Source organism: Hibiscus syriacus, unplaced genomic scaffold, assembly GCF_006381635.1.
Source record: "Hibiscus syriacus cultivar Baekdansim isolate YM2019G1 unplaced genomic scaffold, ASM638163v2 tig00110610_pilon, whole genome shotgun sequence".
In the NCBI taxonomy this organism is placed as follows: Eukaryota; Viridiplantae; Streptophyta; class Magnoliopsida; order Malvales; family Malvaceae; genus Hibiscus; species Hibiscus syriacus.
In genome coordinates, this window is record NW_024062800.1 from 38,495 (window position 1) to 64,524 (window position 26,030).

Consider the following 26,030-nt stretch of genomic DNA (forward strand, 5'->3'; position numbering starts at 1 on the left):
TTACATCAAACTTTTCAAGGCATTTTTCAAATAAGACATATTCTCTCAAAAATCAATTGAAGAACTTGGAATGATATGGGGCATCTCCAGAATCCCTATCTTTTCCCGCCTCCTGATGTACTTCCTAATCAAAGTCAAACCTAAAGAAGGTAATCCAATAAGGTGCAAGAGACTAGAGCAAGGAGTTGGCTGGAAAGAGTTTTGCCTGTGATGATGAGAATTTTGTTCACTATCGGATCCCTCTTGAAGCATAAGTTTACTGTTATACTTGAGGATGTTATGTCGAACAGAAACAATAGGAATAAGCTATGATGGTAATGATAGCTCAAATAAGCTCAAAAAAAGAGGGCAAGACACTCTTATAGGTCAAAGACCTTTAAAGTGGAGATAAGTTTTGTTGACAAGATTCCCATAAAAACAATTCAAAATGCTTGCGAGGATAGGAGTTTGAGAACTTACAAGAAGCACTGAGGGTGCTTAATGTAATTCTAAGATAACATGCTTATAAATAGGGTGTCTTCTTATTTGTCCTTCTTCCATGACAAATAATTTTATATTGATGTGTCAACTACGATGATGATTCAACCAGTTCTAGTAGTTGATCATGAATGTATGAGAGCTTTACTCACTCGACTAAACCAGAACCAAAGGAGCATTCAAGAATCACAGGATTAAATTTCCATCAATAGTACAAGATCACCGTATTGAGTGGGAAAATGTGCAAAATCATATATTTTTTCATGAAGTCGTCAGTGCAAAGGCAAAATCAGCTCTAAGAAACATGAGAAGAGATCAAGACTACTATTCGAAAATGAGAATGTCGATAATGATACATTTGTTTTTAGGCATACTTTAGGACATTATATTTATGGCATCACATACACACATACACATATATATACAAATTTACAGATTGTTCAAGTCAATTTCAACTTCACAACGAATGAAATTACACTTTAATCATCCAAGACTGACTTAGACCCACGAAGAGAGTCTTCTCACCTGGTTTAAACCCACGAAACGGAACCACCTGAAGAATATCTTATTTGGCTTTCCCGCAAATGGGAGTCATCCAAAGAATCAAGATTGGCTTAAACCATGAAGGGAGTCATATTGTTCAACTTAGACCTGTGAAGGGGAGTCATCCTTCACTTGGAGGAATCATCAACAACATAGCTTAAGTCGATAAGAGCTAGTTGTCAACCAAAACGTTCGAGTTGGTTCCATTTAGCTTGATAACGCATCAACCACAAGGTAGCAATAAGGAACTACTTTCTGGCCATCTTAATTGGCTTTCCCACAAAGGTGAGTCATCCAAAGAACCAAGATTGGCTTAAACCACGAAGATAAGTCATCTTGTTCGACTTAGACCCGTGAAGGGGAGTCATCCTTCACTTGGAGGAACCTTTCATAACATAGTTCAAGGCGATAAGGGTTATATGTCAATGAAAGCTTTCGAGTTCGATTTTATTCAGCACTAGGGCATATCAACCACATGATAGTAGCGAGGAACTACCTTCTGGTTAAATTTTAAACAGAGGTCTTTAAGCCAAGAAGAATACCAAGGTTGAATTCGATTTGGAAACAAAGAACCACTTCCCAATCAAAATTCGACATAACTTAAAGCAATAAGATATATTTGTTGAGAAAAAGCTTCGAGTTCAATTTCACTTGCTTGATGACACAATGATCGTGCGATAACAACGATGAACTACTTCCCGGTCAAAACCGAAAAAAATGTCTTCAAGTTTAGAAGAAGGCCCAAACCAATTTGACATAGCTCAAGAAATGAGAGTTATCCGTCAAACAAAAGCTCTTACGTTCGATTCTACTCAACTTGAAGAGTATATTGTGGTAACAGCAAGGAATTATCTTTCGGTCAAATATTAAGTCAAGGTCTTTAATTCGAGAAGAAAACCAAAGCTTTCAAATTCAATTTCATTCAGCTCAAGAGTACACCAACCGCATGGTCGTGGAGATGAACTACTTTTGGTCAAGCATCAAACCGAGGTCTTTAGGTCAAGAAAAAGACCAAGGATTAAAGCTTTCAAGTTCGACTCCATTCAGCTCGAAAGCACATTGATTGTATAGTAACAATGAGGAACTCCTCCCAGCCCAGATTCCGACAGAGTTCAAGTCAACCAAAACCTTTTCAACTCAAAAACACATTAGTCGTCATGTTAACGAAAAGAACTATCTTTCGATCAAGATTTTAAGATCAGCTGCAGTCTAACAACGAGGAACTAGTCCATAGATGAAACCATCACACTTTAATCAATCCTATAATTCAAGAAAAGTTTATTTGCATAAATTTAACCCGACCCCCAAAGAAAGGTTGAATGACTTAACATTAGAAGAGTAACTTGCGTCTGAGATCCATTTTATATTGAAAATCAGATGAAAACTCGTGTCTTTTTATCTTTGCCCTATTGTCGTTACACGATAATGGATAAAGAGGGACAATTGTAGACACTATTTTCGTCTGGAGTTGTTCCAAGGGATTTTATATTTATACTATATATTATTTATAATATGTAATATATATAGTTGTAGAAAATAAATATATATAATATAAATAGTTTTTGAAAATATAGTTGTTGAAAACGTGTATAATATATATATATATATTAAAAACATATTGTTTTTAAAAAATATAATATATTATACATTTTTTCAAAAAACATATAGTTTTTAAAACATTTATATATAGTATATTATAAAATAAATGTTTAGTTTTTTAAAATTTATATTTAATATATTATTATTATTATATCATTATTAGTAGTAGTATTAATTTTTACTTTCACTTTATTTTTCAGGTTCATAATTTGGGAAATCCAATGCAGTAAGGGTCACGGTCCAAGAATCCAAGAAACAGTCCCAAACCCGATAAGCCAGAATCAGTAAACCGAGATCAATGACAAGCCAAGCAGTCCAACACATGGAATTACAAAACAGGCCTTCCAAGCCCAAACCCGAGAACCTAGGGTGTCTGACCCAATACCCTAGGGTTTCATCATTAAGTTATAGATGAGGACACATGATCAGGAGGCAATCAACGGTTGAGATGAAAGTAAATTAGGGTTATAAAACCCTAAACATTATAAAGCCAGAACCACACATAAAGGGTCGTTGGATCTACAACCAATCCAACAGCCAGATGAAAATAACATAACACTTCAAATACACCAGAAGATATCAAGAGTCATTGATAGCACATAGATATGCGCGTGGTCTTCATGCGCCGATGAAAATACTACACACGCCCAAACAATGAGCCAATCCTAGATTTCCAAGCATGTTTTTCAAACCAAATCAGTGAAAAATGAAACAAATTCCTTCAATAACAGCTAACACCAAATCAGGAAAAAATAAATCAAAAGATTGACCAAGAATTAAGGAAGCAATTTCCTTTGTGCACACAAGATATAATCAAATCAACCCAAAATCAAATGAAGCACAAATATGCAAGAAAGGGAGATGACTCAAATCAAACCAATAAGAGGAAACAAATCATTGGTCATAGTAAACAGATGCAAAGAGAGGGAAATAAATCCCTGAGTCACAATAGTGATGGGGTTTTAGTTAAAAGTATCATAAACCCTATATAAACCCTGGAGAAAGAGAAAAGAATAAAGTTTTCATTCAAAGACCATAAAAATACACAAAAAAAGAACCTAGCTTGGAAACACCACCTAGAAATGAAGAGACATCGTTGAAGAAGGGAGACACATAGCCTTTTTCGTCATATATGGGACACGGTAATCGTTGCATGTTCGATTGGGGCTTTGGTTCGTGCTCAGGATGATGTGAGTAGGGTATTCGGCACCGTGGGTGATGGCCAGAGTGGCGCCACTGATGAGGTGATCGGATTAGGAAATTGGTTGAGAGATTTTTTAGAGATGAAAGGCTTGGCTTTGAGAAAAATGACACAAGGCATTTATATACGAGGGATTAAAATGCAATTAGCACTTTCTTAAATTAATTTTGCAGTCCTCCCAACTTTGAAGCGTAATTCATTTTGGTCACCGTTTATAATTTTACCCTTGAGTTTCAATTTTATTCAATTTAATCATTCCTTATTTTACTTTATATTATTATATTTTGATACATTGACTTTTTTTATTTTGCATTGTTTTTTTTTATTTTTTTTTATTAACTCTTTCCTTTTCTTAAAGTCTCAAAATTAACTTAAAGGTAAGTAAATTCATATCAGTTATTTTATTTAAATTTTAATTTTCACAATTAAGGCAACCGGGTAATCGTGTGGTACCAAAAGGAAAATACGGGGGTGCTTATCCTTCTTCGATAATCGACTTCTGAATCTAATAATTCTCTGGTGAAACGCAAACTTAGTAAATGGTACGTATGTGCCCGATCTATATGATTCAAAAATGATCGGTGACGACTTCATCATACGATTCCAAGTCGAAATGTGAACCAAGGACCACTCGAAAGGCCGTTGCAATAACATCCACGAAGAACAACCCTTTCCAATGACATAGCCATGTAGCCCTGGGGGGCACTGCCCCTCCCCCAATTTTTTTACCATTAAAAATATAAGATAATTACCTATTTAGGCTTTAAATTTTGGTTCATTTGGATTCCCCCATTTTCTATTGTTAATTATATTTTTCCCCTTGAACTAAAATAATGGCTCTGTCCCTAACCGTTTCCATTGGGCTTACGATAACCCTCGCCATTGATTGTAAACCAAATGATCAACCCAAATACTCAAATCCTCCTTGAGAATAAACACAACCCCAACCCTCGGTCCTCGTTTGAGAGTGAAATATTAGATTATATAAACAAATAAGAAATGGGCAAATAGAAATAATGGGAAGATGAGTGATATCAATGTTTTTTTATTAACATGATATCAACGTTAGATCTATGAATTTTGGGGTTTTTTCATATTAAACTTTCATTGACCTAAGATGACAGTGACTAACGGTGGTTAGAACGACTGTCGATATGGTGGACGGAATTAGGGTGTGGTCAAGTTGGGGAGAAAAATAAAGAGAAAATAGATAATGAGGAGAAGAGGAAGAAAAAAAAACGCGGGGGAGATTTTAATTATTTTTTTTTAATAATTAAAAATATATATTTATTCCACGTCATAACATCGTTAAAAAGTTAATGGCTGAGTGACCAAAAAAGTTTAATGTATAAAGTTCAGTGAGCAAATTGAAAAAATTAAAAGTACGATGAGTGAAATATGAGAGAATAAAGTTCAGTTAGTAAGCGTGTAATTTACTCATAAAAATATAGGGTAAAATATTCAAATAGTCCTCTAGGATGTTACTTTATTTAGTCATCCAACTATTAAAAGATAGGGGTGGGCACGGAGCGGGGAGGCTCGATTTTTTGACTGCCCCGACCTCGACTCAAAAATATTTATCTTATACTCGATCCCACCCACCCTCGATGAATTTTAAGATTTTTCACATCTCGAACCCACATTGATTTTTAGACTAAAACCCCAACTGACCCAATCATATATATTAATATTTAAAATAATTAAAATAATATATTTTATAATAATATATTTATAATTATTTATTATATTTTAAAATATTAAAAATAATATATTTTATAGTAATTTTTATATTTTTAACAATTAAATAATATATTTTAATAATATAAAATGAAATTTTTTAAAATATTATATATATATATAAGTATAAATTAACTTGGTCGGGTTGGTAATTTTTCACCTTAAACCTTGCCATGCCCTACCCATAATTTATATACTATATAACTCGTCTCGTCTCGAGCCCCGAAATTTTCAAAAAATAAAAATCGCCCTATAGGATTGGGTCGGGTCAGGATCCATCGAGTTTTGTTATTTTGAAAATCCTTATTAAAAGTTACAAAATGATTTTCAACCATATGATGTTGATTTGTTGAGTCTCATACTATTAAAAGTTACAAAAGATCTTCTAAGTTGGACTTTGGTTGAGATATAATAAAATATGATTCCAAAATCGTTAGAGTTTTATATGGATTGACTTTTTATTTACATTATGTCATCGAGCCACTACTTGAAACATTATATCATCAAGTCAGTGCTTGAAAGCAACGATGATGCTAGTAGACATCATTAAAATGTAATTTTATAATACCTCAATCAATAATTAATGTTCAGTTCAGACGATCGTCAATTTTTAATAGAAAATGATGAGTTTAGATTATACGAATAATCAAATGATCATTTTAAAACTTTTAGTTTACCAAAAATATATTATATATAGTATGAGTAAAAGTAAGGTGTGAAATCATATAATTATACAATAACTTAGATAAAATATCATGAAAATATGATATAAATACGAAAGTTATCAAAGATATTTGATAAAATAAAATAAAACAAACGGTTGACTTATCTAAATATTGAATTTGAATATAAAAAAAACTCACGTCCTTCTAAAAAAAACTCACGTCCTATTGTCTTCAGTTAATAAAAATCAGTATTGTGTCAGTCTTCTCTTTTATACCCTCACTATTTTAACCTTTGTGACCATCTTACCCCATGGTTTTGTCAATAATATCTAAAAGGCCACACCACTCTATCTAAACACAACTGAAACTTAATTCCGCCACGCAATCTCCTCTTCTGCTTCATACTGAAAACATAGCTGCCGGCCAGCTTTCCCTCAAGGCTTACCTGCTTCTGGGTATTTTTCTTTCTTCCTTTTTCTTTTCTTTTCTTGATATACAAACAGATAATCAACAATTTCCCCATCTCTAACAGATTATATAAGTATATTCATCATTGAAATCAGTTTTGAGGTGACAATTTTATTGATATTTTCTTTTCATCTAGTTAGGCAATTATTTGGTAGGCATTTACTATAATCTTTACAGCACTTGAGTAAAATGGTAGTCCTCCAGCCCTGAAGCTTGTTAATTTTCTAAATATCTTATAGATTGTAGAAAATCACTTTTTGGAAACAGTTACCACCATTTTTGGAACTTTAAGATTATTTTGTTAGTTGTTGAAATTTTATCAGTTGATTAGAAATTATTTTGTTAGAATCTGCAAGTGGAAGAAAAAGAGATGGTAGTTCATGTTTCGTGGCTAGATTGAAGCTTTTTTTTTTTTTTTGAAGGTTAGAATGAAGCATTTTGTGTTCAAAGGAAATAACTTATTTTATCTTCCTTTTTTTCCTCAGGAAAAGGAAATACTGTGGAGATGCCTTCTCTTCTGCATATTCACCCAAATCACCCTATTTCTTTTCCAGGCATTTCGGGTTTTCCTTTATTGCAACCATCAAGGATATCGGCTAATGCTTCTTTCATGCGAGGTAAGTCATTTTGATTCCCCGGATGAACGCATGATTTTATGCTAGGGGCCAAGCTTATAAAATTTTAGGTGCTCAAAAACTGATTATCAATAAAAAAATACAAAGAAAATATCTAAATTGTATGAGAATTTGAACTTTTTTGAAGGTATAACTTCATTTAAATTTATTATCGGGGATTTGCCATAAAGCATCTGGAATTTTATGTATTCAATAAGCTTGAGAGTGGTGAATTAGGGTCCTGTTAGTTAATGACATATTAAGTCATTTGTTTTGAATTTTCTGGACCCAACTAATGACTGAGAATGTATTGAGCATGATTTGTAGGGCGGAATGAAGATATGTAATATGAAAAACTAGAGAAAAGTGAAAAAAGGAGGAAAAATTATATATATTTTTCTTTCCATTGGTTGATTTGTAAGAAACACGAAGATGGAAGAAAAACAAAAAATATAGTATTTTCTCATTACACCTATTGTAAATTAAATAAACATAGTCCATTAAAAACTGATGGATAATCCTATAGATATGCACACTTAGCTTACATTTCTTTTATTTTCTCTTCTCTAATCATTTCAACTTGGAATGATTTGTATTTTTTTGTCTATATTAAGACATAAAATAATCTATTTTCTTATGTTATTTCCTTGGACTCTTTTTTCCCACCAAGCATGCTCAACATGTATTACAGTACAACATTAGTAAGTTAAAAAGTAAAATCTAAAAAACCCATGAACGATGTTGTAAACACACACTTTGAATAACATCTTTTCCTTTTTTCCCCATAATCTTTCCAATTTAGAATAATTTGGTAAAAGAAAATGTCTTATGCCATTAGTAAGTTCAGATAACAAAGCAAATGCTATAAACCATGGATGATGTTGTAAACAAATACATTTGAGTAACATCTTTTCCATGTCATTTCTATTAATCTTTCCATTTGAAATGATTTGATCCTACGAATGAGAAAGAAAATGCCTATCTTTCCTATTTTCTTTCCTCAATTTTTCTTTCATACCAAGCACTGGCAAGAATCATTTTTTGGGTACTTTCCCCCAACCTCTATCCATCCTTTTGATGTATCAATGCCGAAGTATTTGTTCTTCCATTGTGTTTACATGCATGCTTTGATACTTCCTTATTTCTTTCTTTCTTTTTTCCTTACCTTTGTAAAGTTAATGGATTTATGCTATTGTGAAGTGCTATTCACAAGTTTAACTTTTCAGTAGTAATACATATGCGTATATATGTATATGTGTGTACATGTGTGTGTGTGTGTGCATGGCATTTTCTTTTTTGCCAATACTATAATACTATTATGGCTTGAAGAAAATTTAATTTGTTCATTCTTTTTCTTTTCCATATGAAACATTTGGTAAAGCAATAGGAATCATTTTAGTGGTGATCATTTTTTAGGAACACAAGAAGTTCCCTTTATTTTCTAGAGTCTTTTCAATGTCAATGAAAATTCTTTGGTATAAATATAGAAGACAAAAAACACCTTATAATGATGTATCTGATTGCAGTTATTTTTGGTTGCATTGCTTAGGTACTGCTGTGCCTCAGATCTTGTATAAAAAAGAAGCATCTCTCTTTCTGCAAAATGAGTTGAACAACACAAGGTCAAAGAAACTGGTCGCCATTGCTCCCAGATGTAGCAGTTCCACAGAATCCAATGATAGTAAAGATCAAACTAAGGCATGCGCTTCATATTGCTGATAAATGGGCTGAAATAGATATCGTTTTATGTATTATGCATCCATAATTTACCTCTAGATTCTTCAAAATACATATTCTTGCAGAATGAAATCTAATTGGCAGTTCCACAAGTACAGTCGACTTTCATCATGAGTTGATCTTGTCGACATCGTTACTGAAGTAATATCTTGCTTGTTCTTGTTCAGACGCCGTTCGGGTACACAAGGAAGGATGTTCTATTGATTGGTCTTGGAGTCACTGCCATTGGATTTGGGTTGAAAAGTGGATTGGAGGTATTTTGCCAACAACTTTGGCTATGTTTTTCCCCTTTACATGCTTGCTTCTTTTATTCTATATTCTTGGTAGCACCGGTTCGATACCTTGTGAATTATGAGTAAGCATCGATGAACATTTTTTTCAATTAAGAATCTTCATGACCTCATGATGATGGTGCAGTTTGTGGGAGTTGATCCTTTACAAGCAGGAAATGTAGTTCAGTTGGTAATGGTTTTGGGTCTCACAGTTGGATGGATTTCAACATACATCTTTAGAGTATCAAACAAGGAAATGACATACGCTCAACAATTACGTGACTATGAAGTCAAAGTCATGGAGGTTTTTGTTTCTACACTTTTCTCCTTCCAATTTTTAGTTATATCTTCCAAATTGGTGCACTATCGTTTGCCACACCCCTTTGCCCCTAATATGCAACAAAGAAGATATTTTTCTTTAGGTATAATGTCAAAATTTATCCTTAATGCTTGACAAAATAGCCACTTTGGTATCTATTCTTTTTTTTAAAACACTTTGCCCCAACGTTTCATTTGAGATAAAATGCTCCCGTTGGATGAAAATCGTTAATTGATTAATGGTCAAAGTTTGTTGTTGACGTGGCAAGTTTTCTGTGTCTGGAGTGATGATGTGGCAATATCACGCCATCACTTTGAACATGTGATAATGCCGCATAATCACTTTGAACATGTATCATGGCAACACTTTGGACACATGACATGTGACATGTCAGCATGTTAGGCACATAAGGCCTACCACATCATCTATAAGTGTTGACTATTAGTCAACTAATGGTTTCAATTCAACTAGGGACATTTTGCCTCGAAATGAAACATTAGGACTAAAGAACTAAAAAAAGAGAGAATATGAATCAAAATGACTATTTAATCAAACATTAAAAATATATTTTTTAGTACTATACCCTTTATTTTGTTGTTGAACTATTAGCTTTTTTGACATGGTAAAATCGAAAATACGGCCACATGGTAAAATTCAATCATTCTAGAATAGTTTCTTTGTGTGATAGATTTGCCTTAGAATGTTTAAAGAAGAATGCGTCTGCTTAAAGCCGATGCCATGAAATTGCATGTAAAATGTCGCAAACTAGAGTTTATGCATAATCGGTTTGAGACCTTTCTTGAATCCTGTTTCCACATCATAGTCACAAAACTAGTAGGATTACCAGTGTTTCACCTAAGAACCGTCATCGAGATAAAATATGAGAGGGGTTCAGCATTTGCTGCCAACCTGTAAGATAGTCGAGGTTATCCGAAGATGACAAAATAGACAATGGATCATTTCCTGATCATATACCAATCAGCAAGTAATGCATGTCAGAAATATGATTTCCCCCCCTTCTTTATGCAGAAACGGTTAGAAGGTTTGACAGAAGCAGAGCTGGTAGCATTGCTTGAACAAGTTGAAGAAGAGAAGCGACAGCAAGCAAGAGGAGAGCAGGTTAACTGAATCTGAAGCTCTTTACACTCTAGTATCCACTATTAATTTTGATAGGCTGGATAATGTGTGAACTTGTATATCTTTGTTACCAAGCATGTCTCATGGCAGCATGTGACATAAGCCACTGTAAATTGACATGCTTGATTAGTGAAAAAGGGATACATACATGATCCAGTATGTTTCCTTTGTATGCTATAAACAAACACATTCTCAATGTTAATGAACCTCAAAACACAGTTGACACAAAAATAAGCTCTACTGCATCACAAACATTAATCAATCTTCCCTCTTCCTCTCTTTATGTCACCTTTTCCTTGCTTTCTAGACTTGAAAATATCAAACTTTTAAGGGTTTGTTTAAAGCAAACAAAATATAGCAGAACTCATCTGTTTCTTTCCATTGATAAAAAACCAGGAGGTGCCATTGGAATAGCCTTCCTAGCTATTTTGTACGGCTCCGCCCGTTTCGCAATCAGCAATGTCTCTCGAAGATTCGGTGCTTATATTTGCTTGTCCGAGGTCCCCAGTGCAAAGCTAGTACAAAAATAAATATGTAATAAACAGTTATTGTTTCGATACATAGGTCACTCGGGTTTAAGAATATGTTACAATCAATATGCTTGAATGCACTTCAGAACAATTATCACAGGAATAAATTATATCTCTTAGAATAATACTTGCTATCTCTCCTATTTTTTTGGCTTAAGCATCTTGAAAGCCATAAACGTAACTGCACAGACAAAGAATACCTGCAGAAAAAGGAAACAGATACCAGGTAAGGGGTATGATTGGAGGAAGAAGATTCTGAGATAAATCTGTTATTTTATTGTCTTTTCACTAATAAGCTGCTGCGGTGACACCATGATTTAGTTCAGAAAAAGCCAGCAATAGCAAGAATGTGCTCAAAACAAAAGGTGTAGAGACAGGCATACAGAAATCTAAATAATACATGCATGCTTCCTTGCCACAACCCATCATGCACCCATATACACATCTCAACAGATGAAAGTAGAAGGATATATGAATCATTCTGTCCCATCATAAGACATTTTTTGAAGTGAATTTTTGGTAAAGATACGTATTTCAGCTATGCCGAATCTTGAATACACAAGATTTTACATACAATCAGTTAAGCTTCGATAGGCTCTTCTCAGTTCAAAACTGCAACAACGGCCGCGTGTGTATAAAAATCCTTGATGAATAACTGATTCTCAACCCAAATGCAACTATTATGCTCATTTCTACAAGATGTTAATTTGCCAAGTAGCTCAAGGAAATAAACCTGAGACTCCCCAAGATATTCAGATCCTCCTCATACAGTCATACTACGGATTATTAATCAGGAAGCAGGTAACTCGCTTTTCATCTTTCAAGAATGTTCTAAGACTACTTGGCTGTCCAAATTGCAGAATTTTGTTTTGCAATATATTGTTTTTCTATATTATCATCAGGCTCAGCTTAAGGGTACCAGACACAGATAGGGTTACAAAATGAGAAGCTAGTAGTCACTGATGACTGAAGACAGAATTATGATGTAGCAAAACAACAGGCATCACTTCCTTTTGATTTCCAAAAGAAGAGGCAGTCTTTGCCCAGAAGTTGCTAAATTTAATTGGTACAAAATTTTATTTCGCAACAGAAATATAAAAATGATTATATAATAATTAATTAACATAACTCTAGACTTTTCAGCAAGAAATTTAAATAGTTTTATTCAGTTTCATATAATGTATTCATAATTTAAATTCTCTAATTAGAAATAAAGTATTTTATGCATTACCTTAGCATTTTTCCCTTTAAATGAAAAGATAAACTGTTTGCGCTCCTTCAATGCAATCACAAGAAAATAAAAAAGAGAGTAAATTATGCTTTTAGTACCTGAATTATCATTTTGTATCCGTTTTAGTACCTAAACTTTCAATTATTTTCAAAATCATACCTAAACTTTAGTTTCTTTTCATTTTAGTACCCATATTCAAAATCGAACATCTAGTTTTTGAAAAAAATTGAAAGTTTAGGTACTAAAAAGGACCAAAATTGATAGTTTATTAAACGAGTTAAGAGCGGGGGTACTAAAATGAAACAAAAGCTAAACAGTAGGCATGATTTTGAAGAAATTGAAAGTTTAGGTACAAAAATAGTTTAGGTGCTAAATGTGTAGTTTACCCTAAAAAAATATCAGCAAATACTCTAGCAAAGGAACTATATCTGCAGGGACAAAATATTTGGATCATATAATATAGTGACTCATACATGTCAATGTATAATTTAGATGATCTTGAGGCAGAACTGAACTGAGAATCAAGGCATTGACATCCTTCGGAACGGGATAAGGGCTGCTCGGATCAACATTTTCATCGATGTCTTATTAAAAGAGTCTCCATTGGAAGCCCACAAGCAACCGCAATTGCAGGAACGTCAACATAGAACCACTGTCCGGAATTTGGACCATTTGCAGGAACAAATATGCTTGGCTTCTCTCTCCCCCGGACAACTCCAGTAACTTCCACAGACTGCCATTGGTATCAACCAAGAAATTAGGAGATGTGTCATTGGTAACTTCCACAGCTTTTTGGTTCTTAGACCGAAACATTCGCAGCCGTCTTTGTTCATTCTGTTGGGCAGGAACAGCATCCATACCAGAAGACTTCTCCCCAACATGTGGAACTTCAAAAGATTTGTCCCTCCAGCTGCGTGGAACCCATCCTCTATTTACAAGAACTGGTGACTGCACACTGAAAGTGCATCTAAATTAGTCGAACCGATACGTAGTGAGCAAGCCCATGCACACTGAAAAAGGGAACACAGAAATGAATAATTAATCTTCCAAATTTCAAGTGTAAATGTAAACGATAGCACCTTTAGAAGTATATTTCTTAGAAGAATAAAAAAAACCACCACGGACTGCTATTGTCTCAGTGCTTAACTACAGGGCTATAAACCAAGTTCGACTCTAACTCAAAAAATAACAGATTTATCTCAGAAAAGTTCAAAGTTATGCTCGACTCAAAAACTCGAGAGCTTAAGATTATCAAGTTCGACTCTAACTCAAAAAATAACAGATTTATCTCAGAAAAGTTCATATTGCTTGCTTTTTCTGAACTTAAAATAACAGATTCAGTAATATGAGCTTAAAATCTGATTTTTTGGCAGTAAATGTTAAAGTTACTTTGACTAGTAAACAGGAGAATGATCGGGGCAACACAAGCAGGCAAGCATAATATAAAAAGGGTCCTCTTAAATTTAAATATATAATAATTTTAAATTTTCAGGATAGTTGTTTAGGAGACTATCCCCATTCGTCCCCCTCAGTCCATTCCTGATTGCGATGAGTCATCAATTTATTATTATTTTCTATTTTAATCATTAAATTATTTTATTAAAAAAATCCTTACTAACATTAATCTTTCTTTTTTATTTTGATTAATGATCATTAAAAATCAACAACGATGATAATATAGATTTTTTATTCAAATATTTATTCTCTCCTCATCAATTTTGATGATGATAGTGTTAAATTTTAAGAACAATGACCAAAATAAAAAATGTAACATTAATAATATTATTCAAAAGAAAATAATTCAATTATCAAAATAGAAAAATGATGGTTACAATTATCAAGTGCATGTGAATCATTTTGGACTCATTTCGAGCCGCAATTTATACAAATATCATATCAGGGTTGTCATTGTTTTTGCAAATTAAATTTATAATTTACAGGTATAATTTATACAATATTATTTAGATTTACACTACCTTTTAAACTATTATGAAAGATTTTATGATATGTAAAAGATTTTTTTTCAAAATTATAATTTTAAATAAATTTCAAGTTTTAATTTTTTTTAAAAAAATAATATAATTTTAAATACAATTGAAGAATCAAATAAGATAACAATATAGCCCGAAGTAATCCAGGTTGGAGTGTTGTTTATATTTGGATGATAGGTCAATACCAAAACTACTGAGCACCATAAATTTGACTCCAAATCCTTATTAATTCCCATAAAACCGGAGACTATGTTATATAATGTATGATACATTGCTCACTGCAGCCTTCGGCATAAATCAACCACTTCCGGGCCATCCGATAGAGCCATCGTCGGTTTGGTCTGGTGGTGCAGGGGAAAATCTTTTAGAAAACCGAGCATGTAATAGGCGGATATCGAATAATATGGAAAAGAGTTCGGTACGGTATTCACCTAAGCAACTCATCGTCTTATGCAGGAACGGGACTCAATCCAGATGATCGTTGCACGTCGGCGGCATAGTCTCGGCCCATAGGTCATACTGTATAATCTCCTCTAGGGAAGGAGTGGCCACAAGTTCTTGGTGCTTCTCACAAGTCAACTCCACCTTGAAATGTCCAAATAGCTGATCCTGAAATCGGGCTAACAAATTCATTACCTCCAACTCATCGACATCCACGGTAAAGTTCGATAGATGCCAGAACTGGGAAATACTTACTTATCATCGATGAACAGTTCCACAGCTTTCTCGTTAGCTGCACTAAGAACTCCAGTCATGGTGCCTCCAGCCCTTCCGGCAGCATAGGCAAGACTCATGGACGAGTACTTCACGTTGTCGGGGGCCTTAAAAGTTAGTGAACCAAGTCTGTATCATCCATCAACCAACTTAGCACATGAGTATGGGTGGCAATGCATTTAACTGTTATCGTAAACCGAATGGAAACCGATTGAAGCTCGAAAACTTAAATCAGTTGTGAAGTAAATTTTCAAAGGAGACGAGCTGTTTACTTGCAAAGATCAAGGCGGGGCCAAGTTATTTCAGAGCAGTAAATTCTTTCTGGCCATGACATAGTGTAGAGGATCGGCAAGCGCATATCCGGCCATCCCAACTGAGCTAGCACTGACGAATCCTTAAACATAAGAAAATGAAAAAAATAAAATTAGGGAATGAAAATCGGATTCTAATCTGTACTATCCGTATCTCGCAATTCAAGGGCACAGCTCCGCACAAACTAAAAGGTGAACGGTGAACAACGTAATAGTCGTGGCATCACCGAGCAGTGACCAACAAGATTTAGTTAAGAGTAAAACCTGTGTTTCAACCATTGAATGTATAATAGACTGTGGATGAATTACAATCTCGATATTATCATGCTCAGCTCCAAATAGGTAATAAGCTTCAATGACTTCAAGACCCCGTCAAACGGAGAAATCGCTTCATGCTAGTAATCTAGATCAGGGTAACTTCTAAACGATAAAATGCTATATTAAAAAGTACAATGTGAATAATTTTGAATGAGAAATTTGATAAAACTAAACCTTATTGAAAAGGGTAGCAGAGTCCACAGTAACTTTTTCCCCATATTCCAGTTAGGATGCTTCAAAGCGTCGGCTACTTTAACTTCTTTTAGTTTATCAACAGGCCAATCCCTACGAGAAACAAAACGAGCAAATTGTTCGAACTTTCGTGTTAACGCACACTCAAGCCTAGTTCTAATAATGTCAACTTCAATTTCTTTTCAACTGAGGAAAGAAAGTGAGGAGATGTCTGCGAGTAAACTTAATCATTCTAACTTAAATTACAACTATACACCTGAAAGCCCCACCAGATGCTGTCAAAATAATACGCCAAAGTGCACCCTCTGGTAATCCTTGAATACACTGGAAACACAAGACTCTACGAGCTTGTTCTGTAATATTAAGAAAGGGTTAAAGCGATAAATGACAGGTCAAACAAGTTGATGCAACAAGAGTTGCACTAAGAAAAGAGCGAAGATGCCCAACTATTGATATGAACACAACATAACCGGAAAAGAATTCCGAACCATTAGCAATTTCATATAATCGTTCTCATTGTATTATAGTTCCATACCTGAAAAATAGCAGTGTTCGGAATCAGTTGGAAGGATTTCTACTTCATGTTTGTGAGCAAGAGGAAGGACAAAGGGGCCACCGGCGATCAAGGTCTCTTTATTGGCCAAATCAATATCTTTGCCTGCTTCTATCGCAGCAATTGTAGGCTAAAATAGACCAAAAACGGATGGAGATTTTAGCAAAGCTTAAATATACTGATAAACAACGAACTGTTTGCTTCTCTTTTTAAGGCATATTCTAATGGTTGATGGCAAACCATAGTTCATAATATCTTGGACGTACTTAGTCTAGTGGATGCAAAGAAAGTTGTACACAGAAAAAGATATCAGTGAGTACCTTCAATCCCGCACAGCCTACTATCCCGGTAACTACACTGACAGCATCCAGATGGCGAGCAACCTGGACAAACTTAAGCCAAATCATCAAAATACTAAAATTTGCTTTATCTAGATAAATAAAAGTATTGATGAATTATATGACAGGCTACCTCTATAACACCTTGTTCCCCGGGAATAATCGGGGGCTTTTGTTCCATATCAGCCAAAGCCTCTTTTAGTTCACTTACCAAAGACTCGTTTCTAACAGCAACCAATTGGGGTTTGAATGTCTTAACCTGTAATAAGAAAATTAATCATCAGCCCTCAAAGTTTCTACTCCCTATTCATTTAACCAAAAACTCGTATCATGTTTTAAATATTTTTTAGCAAAATTTATCAGCCTCTAGTATATCGAATTATCGATAAGAAAAACTTTTAAGCATATGCTGAAACGATTTTGCATGAGATTACGACACCAAAATTGTGTTAGTCCATGAATCAAGCTACTCTAATCCGAGTTCGACATCTCCAAATGGTTCGTATCCAAGTTCGAGACAGATAATGCTTTACAAGTTGCTGTAACACCGTAGAACCGAAAGTTACCTGATCAGCAAGAAGGGTGACATTTGAACCAGCAGCAAGCGCAACAACTTTGAATTTATCTGGATTCTCAGCTACTATGTCCAACGTCTACAAAACAACAAATTATGTATGATTCTAAAGAACTTGATCAAGTGCTAAACAGAGCAAGGAAGCCTCAAATTGGAGCAAAAAATCTACAAGGGCACGTGGCCAGATTAGTTCAATAGTAAAAAGGCCAGATACTAACATGTAATCACCCAGACTAATAAAAAAAAGAGTTTAAAAATTTTCATTCCCCTCCCCTTTCACCTGAGTTCCAATAGAACCAGTTGAACCAACGACGGAGATAGGCTTGAGGCCATCCCAAGTCTGGAGTCCGGGTTCTGGAAAACTCTTCCAGGCCATGCAGGTGGTGGTTGTGGAGCCTGAATTGAACACTGAACTCTCTTCCAAAACGATGTACCACAGTCCTTCAAAACAAACTCCCCTTAAAAGTTCACAAAAATATAATATTTTCGGTTACAACATAAAATATTACAAAAAACATAACATTATAAGTTGCGTGCAACCTGAAATATTATTTTTATTTATAACATTTTAATTCATGTCTTTCCTTAACCATATTAGACTGCCGCACCCTAAAATTTCCACACCATACACTTCTATCGTTAAAGACGCTCGATAACCTCCCTTATTACTCTTGTATTATGCTAATGTAATTTTAATTAAATTTTAAATATATTTTATTTAATTTATGACAATAAATTCAATAACTCATTTTGATAATAATTAAATATCTTAAATTTTTTAATTAAAATTGTTGCTATATATCAAATAACAAATTATCTGTATGTTAAAATCATATTTGGAAAGTAGAGAAATTGGTATAACTGTGTTTCCAAAAGAAATGTTCCCGAAATTAAATTGTTTTAAATTTGTGTGGGGATAGTCTGTTCAAATTAATTCATCTATTAGTACATATTTAATAAAAAATAAAATAGAATTACCAATAATCAATTCGTCTAATGAAATGAAGTACTGTATTCCTTAAGTAATATTAGGGATTCGAATCCTAACGTTTGTGTACGGAGTAAACTGGGTTGAGAGGGTTGCCCTCGTAACGGGCCTCTGCAAAATCTAATTTGAATTAATTGATTAATAAGTCGGATATCAGTGATTAATTTAAAAAATTTAAATGAAATTATTTTTTTATAAATTTGAGATAGACATAAGATATTATCTCTTCAAAAAATTCTTTCAACTATTTGATAATAAAGGTTCATATCCTTATATACATAATATTTGAAACAAAATCTCAAGAGATAACAATAAATTCTTTAATATTTAGGTCACTTAATAAATGTAATTAATACTTTAAAAGTTTTTTTTGTAAATATGCGAATGAAATATATTATTTATAACTGAGTTTTAAATAAAAATAAATTATATGTCATTTTTAAATATGTTTAATACAAAAATAAATGTTTAATACAAAAATAAGTGTTCAAACTATGTATTGAAAAATATTTTTGTGTCTAAATAATTTTTTTGCCAAAAATAAGTGTCTTATGTTTTCAACGCTACATTTTTAGGTGTTCAGAAGTTAACTGTTGTTAAAAATATCCTTTAAGTGACATGTGTCACGTTTTGGTAATATTGAGAATTTATTTAAAAAATTAAAAAATGTAATTTTATTAAAAATACTCAAATAACACCTCGTGACTCTCCTCTCCTCCATCTCCCTTCCCCCTTCCCTCTTCTCACTTCCACTTCCATAGGTGTTGGTCAGTCAATCATGATCATCATTGTCACCGTTATCAGCACCGACGTCGACTTCAAATCAAACCTCGTTAGTATTTCATCGTAATCTGTCATCGTTTGTAGTGGAGAAACGCTCAAAAGTTCGTCATAATTTAAGTCACTGTCGTTGTTCTTCGTTGATTCCAACGTCCATAAGGCACATTGCCACCATCATTCGAACTTCCATGCAATTTCGATCAAAACTCAACTAACGATGATGGTCGGCGATGGTTGGTAATTTCTTCAATTTTAGCCTTATCCCGAAACTATCCTTTCGAAGCCAATAGTCAGTTGCAGTCATTGCTCGTCATGGTGGAGCTTTGAGATACAAGTTTGCATTTATATCTTTTTTTTAAATGATGAATGACTAAAATAAAATAAAAATTAATCGTTATGTATAATTTTAAAAAAATAATAATTCGACATTGTTGGATACCACTGTATAGTTTAATTCATTTTCCCATGATATATAATTATTATTGTAATTTTAAATAATAAAAACTTGGGATTTATGCAATGATTAGAGTACTTTCAAATCTGAAAGACGATGACATCAACGTCTCCATTATTGCTGGCTAAGATATTCGTTACACGTAGTTGTTTAGTAGGAAGCATGTAATTTAAGTGGCAGCATCTTGTTCATCTTTGTCCGTTTACACACAAGCATCTCCCTAGGTTTGTTCTCACAATAACAATGCCTTCGTTAAAACTCAAGTACATTTTTCCCCAAATGATTTGAAATGATATTTTATTAAATATTGTGTTTTAATTTATAAATTTCTAGATTTTCACGGTTATTCTATACCAGACTTATTTAAAGACCGAGTCATTCATGTGAGTTTTAAAAAATTATTTAAAATTTGAGAAGATTTCAACGAAAATATTAAACTCAGAAAACAATTCTAGATAAAATTTAGATTCATTTAAAATATGAATTAAGCTCGAACTCAAATATTCACAATCTAATCCGACTCATTCTATAAGTTTATAATATAATATAGATAAATTAAAAAAACAACAAAGTCACTTGTACTTTTGGAAAGAAAAAAAATCAATGTGGCTCTCAAATTTTTTTCATTTAATGTGATCCTTCAATTCTGAAGCATATCTAATATGACATTTTGACCAATATTTTTTATTGTTAACAGTCACAATACTAACATGATGATTCATGGTGTCGACGTGACTGTCCATATTATTGATGTAGTGGTCTTAATAGTTGATGACATAACGGATTAAATGATAGATGTGTTAAATTGATTTTTTGATTTTGTTCGAGGATTTTATACTCTTGTATATTAATATTTGATTGATTTTCAGCTATTAGAATTTAATTTTTGTGATGCTTTGTTAAAGGTTTGAGAACTTCTCCTCACACACCACATGTGCATTGCATAACATAACATAAGCTCTATACTCGAGCTCTTTTCATTTTAAGTGGGAGTGAAAGCGACGTCTTCGTGAGAATTTATTCTCCGTGTCAGACCTAGCAAGTAGCTTTCGGGGTTCATATGTCTATGTCTTCGTGAGAATTTATTCTCCGTGTCAGGCATAGAGAAATGTGTCCCTCAAATTGAACTCAATCCACTTAAGTCTGTACTGGACTAGGATTGAGGGTTTGACAACCCAAGGGGCACCAACAAGGACAATTCGAGTACCTTTACTCTTAGAACCGAAACTTTGAATATAATAAACCCTAAAAATTTACCTGATCTAAAATAATGCTGAAACTCTATCTATAGGTGTACATAAAGGAGAAATAAACTCTAGCTTTTAATTTATTTGATTTTTTCTGAATAAATGCATACGAACTAGTAATCATGCGGTTAGGTTAATTTTTTCAAACAAAGCATGGAACTAGAAAGCATGAGGTTAGGATTTATATACCATGATAAATAAGAATATTTTCTTTCTATTAATTGGTACTAACCATTTTATCTTTTATTATTCTTATATATTTTGTAGATACATTTTATTTTGCTTTAACTTGTTTATATTGATTTCTTGCGCTTGCATTACATGATCATGGCATAACCAGAAGGTGTTGATTCGAGATAGTGTTCATCAAATTGAAAAGTTTTCATAAATGGACAAAAAGTTTTATGATCAAGCAAACTATGACGCAGCCAAGGAATGGCATCCTGAGGAAACTCTGAGGATAGAGGAGAGCTATACACACAAAGTTCATGTTAGATTGATACCAAAAGTATTCCACAAAGATCTTGTTAGATTGATACCAAAAGTATTTACGGTAAGAGTATCAGTAGGGGCATTCAGAATAAAGGATGTTTTTATGAAGCTCAAGCATGTTATTTAAAGGATGAAAACAAGAAATTAAATACAAAGATGAAAACTAAGTGTGAGGATTTCCAAAAGATCAGTCAAGCATTTCAAAATATTGGCATAGGAAACACCCATAAGAGTGGATAACAGGGGTCATCAAACTGAAAAAGAGCTACAACATACATGAAGATCTTGTCCAAAAACTCCGTAACCATAAAGATTCCCTCACAAGGGAGAATGAGCAACATTGCTTACAACTCCGAGAGTTAACACAGAAGATAAAGGAAAAAGACAATGTTATGGAAGAAGCTGTTGTGCAGACAAGCAATATGGCTCATAAGCCGATAAACTTAGGTGACTTTACAAGGAATTGAAGTAGATTGATAACTCAACTTTTGAGCATGAATGGAAACTAACTTGGTTTTAGAGAAGTTAGGAGTAAAAGATGCCCTTATTGTAAAGTTTTGTTTGATGTACCGAAACTTTTGTGTTTAATGAAGGTTGTTTTAAGATGATCACTCTTGAGTAACACCTTTTTCATACATGCATTTGCATCTTTGCATTATCATTTTACATCCACATTTTTGCATCTTTGCATAGTTACATTTATAGTTTCAATCTTACATCATGCACTTGCAATTTTGTTAGTTTCAAATTATATTGCATGCATTAAATCATGAAAATATGGGAATAATTCGTGGAGGATTCCATGATAGAATTTTTGAAATAACTTTGGAGTTAACTTGGTCTTCCTAGAGAAAGATAAGAGCCATGAATGAAATTTTAGCAAGGGTTAGTAAAATCGAGAAACTCCAAGAGCAACTTATTAAGACTCAACAAGAGATGATTGATCAATCATAAAAGTTCCAGGCTGATTCAAAAGAACAGATAACCAAATTAATGGACATGATAAATGAGATGATCCATGGAGAGAAACCCTCTGAGGATCCTGTTGTAACATATTTGAATGAGATTATGAATATTAATGGTGTAGCTGATGCGATGAAAACAAATGACCATGAACTTGTCAGGGAATGTGGAAATCCAATAAGTCTCCAAAAATCGGGTATGATTTCGGAAAATGCAACAAAGATCAAGTTGAAGAGAAGCATTGAAGAAGTTCAAGTGCCATTGAAGAAAGCTAAACAAAGCAAAAATCTAGACGATCTTTCACAAGGTTTTAAAGATGATGACAAGAAAAAATTAGGCCAAAAGAATTTCTACCCAATTTTCCTTCAGTTTCGTGCAGCAAGTTTTATTACAAGTTGCTTCAAGCCCAGATTATTACTCCATGTGGGGCTAAGCCTTTGTTACTTCCTTACCCAAGGTGGTATAATGAGAGAGTTTCTTATGAATATCATGCTGGAGCCCGATGACACTCCATAAAGAATTGTGGTAACTTAAAACGATGAGTTCAAGACCTTGTGGTTCAGGAAATCATAGAAGTGAATGTTAATCTGTCTATTTTGGTCAGACAATTGGGAGTCAATCCTCAAAATAGAGTTAATAGTGTCAAAACAAGTGAAGTATGTATGCCAGATCAACTCCCGATACTTCTCTGATACTAAAGAATGAGAAAGAGATGAGAAAAGAAGAAATTAAAGGAAAGGTAATTTGAGATTGGCCCATAGGTTTAAAAAGAAATATGCATATGTAATCCAGAAGACACCTCAGACACATATATCAGATTTCCTGAATACAAGTGGAGAATTAATTGGAAATACAATTAGCAAAAGACCAATCAATCAAGAAATGAAAGTTGATGATATGAATGAATGTCGCATCCAGAACCCCTTTCATCGTAAAAGAGCAATTAATCGTTCAGAACGATCACAACAAGTGAAAATCCCTCGATCGAGAAAAACTCTGAAGGTGTTTCAAGAATCTATCTCAGACTTGTACCCTCATTTGGTTAAAGGTCAATACATTACACCAAGATTGGTGAAAGTGTCACTAAAGCCTTATGCCCATTGCTATGATTAAAATAGCTTCTGTAATTTTCACTTGGGGGTAAAGGGGTATTCAACAGGGAATTGTTGGCCACTGTTAAAAGAAATAGAGATGCTCGTTAACAAAGGAGTCTTGACATAAGAAATGATCAATAAATAGGGGATAAATAAGGATGAAAATCCTAGACCAGTTACACGACTTTAAAAGTTACACATTTGTCATTCTAGATACAAAACCATCATATTGGTAAAACCAAAAGACCTCAAAAGAATCCAAAAGAACCAAATTTCAATTATCCGTGAATCTTCCTATAAGAAGAGATGAGATGAGGCATCATGGATCAACATGTCGAAGAGAATTTTGAGTAATTAGGGCATGCTCGAAGTAAGAAGAAAAAATAAGGGGATTGATTTAAATAATTATATCAGGCATTAATTATATTGTTTTCATGTAAATAAAGTTAATCCTAAATATTCACCCCCCTAGGGATACCTCTTTTTACAAAGACTTCTGTGTATGAAATGATTTTTTCTTCTGTTTCAACCCTAATCAAGGATCACCCTCCACACTGGAGGGCAAAGATGAAGGACATCTACTCGCATGAGTGAAGATCATCAATCAAGATTTCACTACATAAGTAAATCATGGTGAAATAAAATGAGAAATATCAAGATGCCACAAGGTAGATCAAATACAAAGTGCTTGAAGATCAATCTATTCAAGAATAATGAAAGAATTTCTGAAATACAATAAGAAAATGAGGTGCTCAAAGTAATTTAAGTCTTATATTCATTCATCAGAAAAAAAAAATAAAAAAATAAAAAAATAAAAAAATAGATGAAAAAGAAGAAAAAAAGGAAAAAGGAAAAAGAGAAGAAAGAAAAAAGAAGAAGAAAAGAAATTGAATCAAGATGGGTGACTTATTAAGTCTCAAGTTACAAAGTTGATCAAGTGCAATTAGTTCAAAGATTCATATTCAACAAGAAGCGCAAGAAATGCTGGAGATATAAGAAAATAAACTCAAAAATTGGCAGTCTAGAGGGATCCATAAAAAGAAATAATGAAAGATGAGTAGCAAAGCAGATCTAAGTCAAACAAGGCAAGATTGGAGGTATCAGAATGAATTGATCCTTGGACCCTGGCCTACGTTACGTACATGAAAAATCATAAATGGATTTCTAATTAAAAGAAACTATCTTCAGATTTCATTCTGCCTCTCAGGATTAATTTTTATTTGCAAAAATTGGTTTTTAAAATCTTTAATGCATGATATGAAAAATGATAAAAGGGGGTTCAAGACGTAAAATTTCTAAATAACGTCTTGAAACCAAAGGAGGATTCGAGTCGAAAACCTGAAAAGGTAGCTCGAATATTGAATGGTGCAATAACGAAATAAGAGACGATCTTAAGCCCTTGATGAAGCACCACACATCCCAAAGACGTTCCTGAGAGAGTGAAACCAAGAAGTATCTCTATGAGGTGAGCATAACAACTATCTCTTCAAGATTAGTGACGATTCAAAGGGATATATATACTGGACCAACCTGAGAGACCTTACTTTACCAGAATCTACCTACACTTTAAATCAGTCAATAATTTTGACAGTTGCCATAGGGCTATGATTTTTTTTTATTTAAAAGTGTAGTTGATTTATTTGATATTCATTAAACCCATGTTTTATGATTTGATTCCATTGTGAGCCTAAATTAAGGGGCAATACTTTACAAAATTCTTTAATTCTTTGATAAAGAAAGGAGGAAAAACATTTTCAACAGGAATGTCTCAAATGAGGAAAGTCTTTGAAGTAAGTTGATGTTATTATACCTCTATTAAAGAAAAAGAATGAATGAGCGAGGCCAGAATGATGAAGCATTTCACATTTTTGAAAGCAAGTGGTCCAAGAAGCCAGAAAGTCTTGAGAATTAAACTTGTAATGCTCTCTTGTGACATTATCAGCAACTCATCAAGAATGATTACCTTGTTCTAAATGGGCATGCTGAAAGCCCATTTCAACTAGAAATGATCCATGTGAGGCGTTTTGAAAGCTCATATTAGTATGAAAGTTTGGGGCATTTTTAAGGCCCATTTCAGACAGAAATGATTCATGTGGGGCATTTTGAAAACTCGCATTAGTATGAAAATTTGGGGTATTTTGAAAGCTCACATCAACAAGAAGCAAATACTGGGGCATGCTGAAAGCCGATTTCAATCAGCAATAGGAATATTGACGCATTTTAAACGTTTGTATCAGCAAATACTGGGGCATGCTGAAGGCCCACCTCATCTTATGAAAAAATCATTGATTTGAGCAAATATTTCCAATGAGACAGAAAGGTATGAAGAATGAAAATAGTGAAACAATGACTGTGGAGCTGACTATACATAATTGTTTTGTTCATCATACAGTTGCATTATTCTGGTGATTCGATAATGGCAAACCAAAGCATCCCACTTATATTCCCACTGAGCTTTGTTCTTAAATGTCCTTGTGACGTCCTACAAAAG

At 33.6% G+C, this 26,030-nt stretch overlaps 1 protein-coding gene and 1 pseudogene across 1 annotated transcript; one reads left to right on the forward strand and one right to left on the reverse strand.

Moving 5' to 3' along the window:
* The first annotated feature begins 6,595 nt into the window (after nt 1–6,595).
* On the forward strand, nt 6,596–11,263 carry LOC120135543. The gene is made up of 7 exons (XM_039151817.1): nt 6,596–6,677; nt 7,176–7,307; nt 8,854–9,002; nt 9,209–9,295; nt 9,459–9,617; nt 10,662–10,751; nt 11,166–11,263. The coding sequence occupies exons 2-7, from the start codon at nt 7,196–7,198 to the stop codon at nt 11,181–11,183; spliced, it is 615 nt and encodes a 204-aa protein (XP_039007748.1). The 5' UTR covers nt 6,596–6,677; nt 7,176–7,195; the 3' UTR covers nt 11,184–11,263.
* A 3,706-nt stretch (nt 11,264–14,969) lies between these two features.
* On the reverse strand, nt 14,970–19,593 carry LOC120135576 (annotated as a pseudogene).
* Nucleotides 19,594–26,030: the final 6,437 nt, after the last annotated feature.

What these genes read in the sequence shown, in the direction of transcription:
- LOC120135543 (XM_039151817.1), top strand. Translation starts at nt 7,196, where the DNA reads ATGCCTTCTCTTCTGCATATTCACCCAAATCACCCTATTTCTTTTCCA. An exon ending in GGTTGAAAAGTGGATTGGAG is followed by an intron (nt 9,296 to 9,458) that starts GTATTTTGCCAA and finishes ATGATGGTGCAG; the next exon opens with TTTGTGGGAGTTGATCCTTT. An exon ending in ATGAAGTCAAAGTCATGGAG is followed by an intron (nt 9,618 to 10,661) that starts GTTTTTGTTTCT and finishes TTCTTTATGCAG; the next exon opens with AAACGGTTAGAAGGTTTGAC.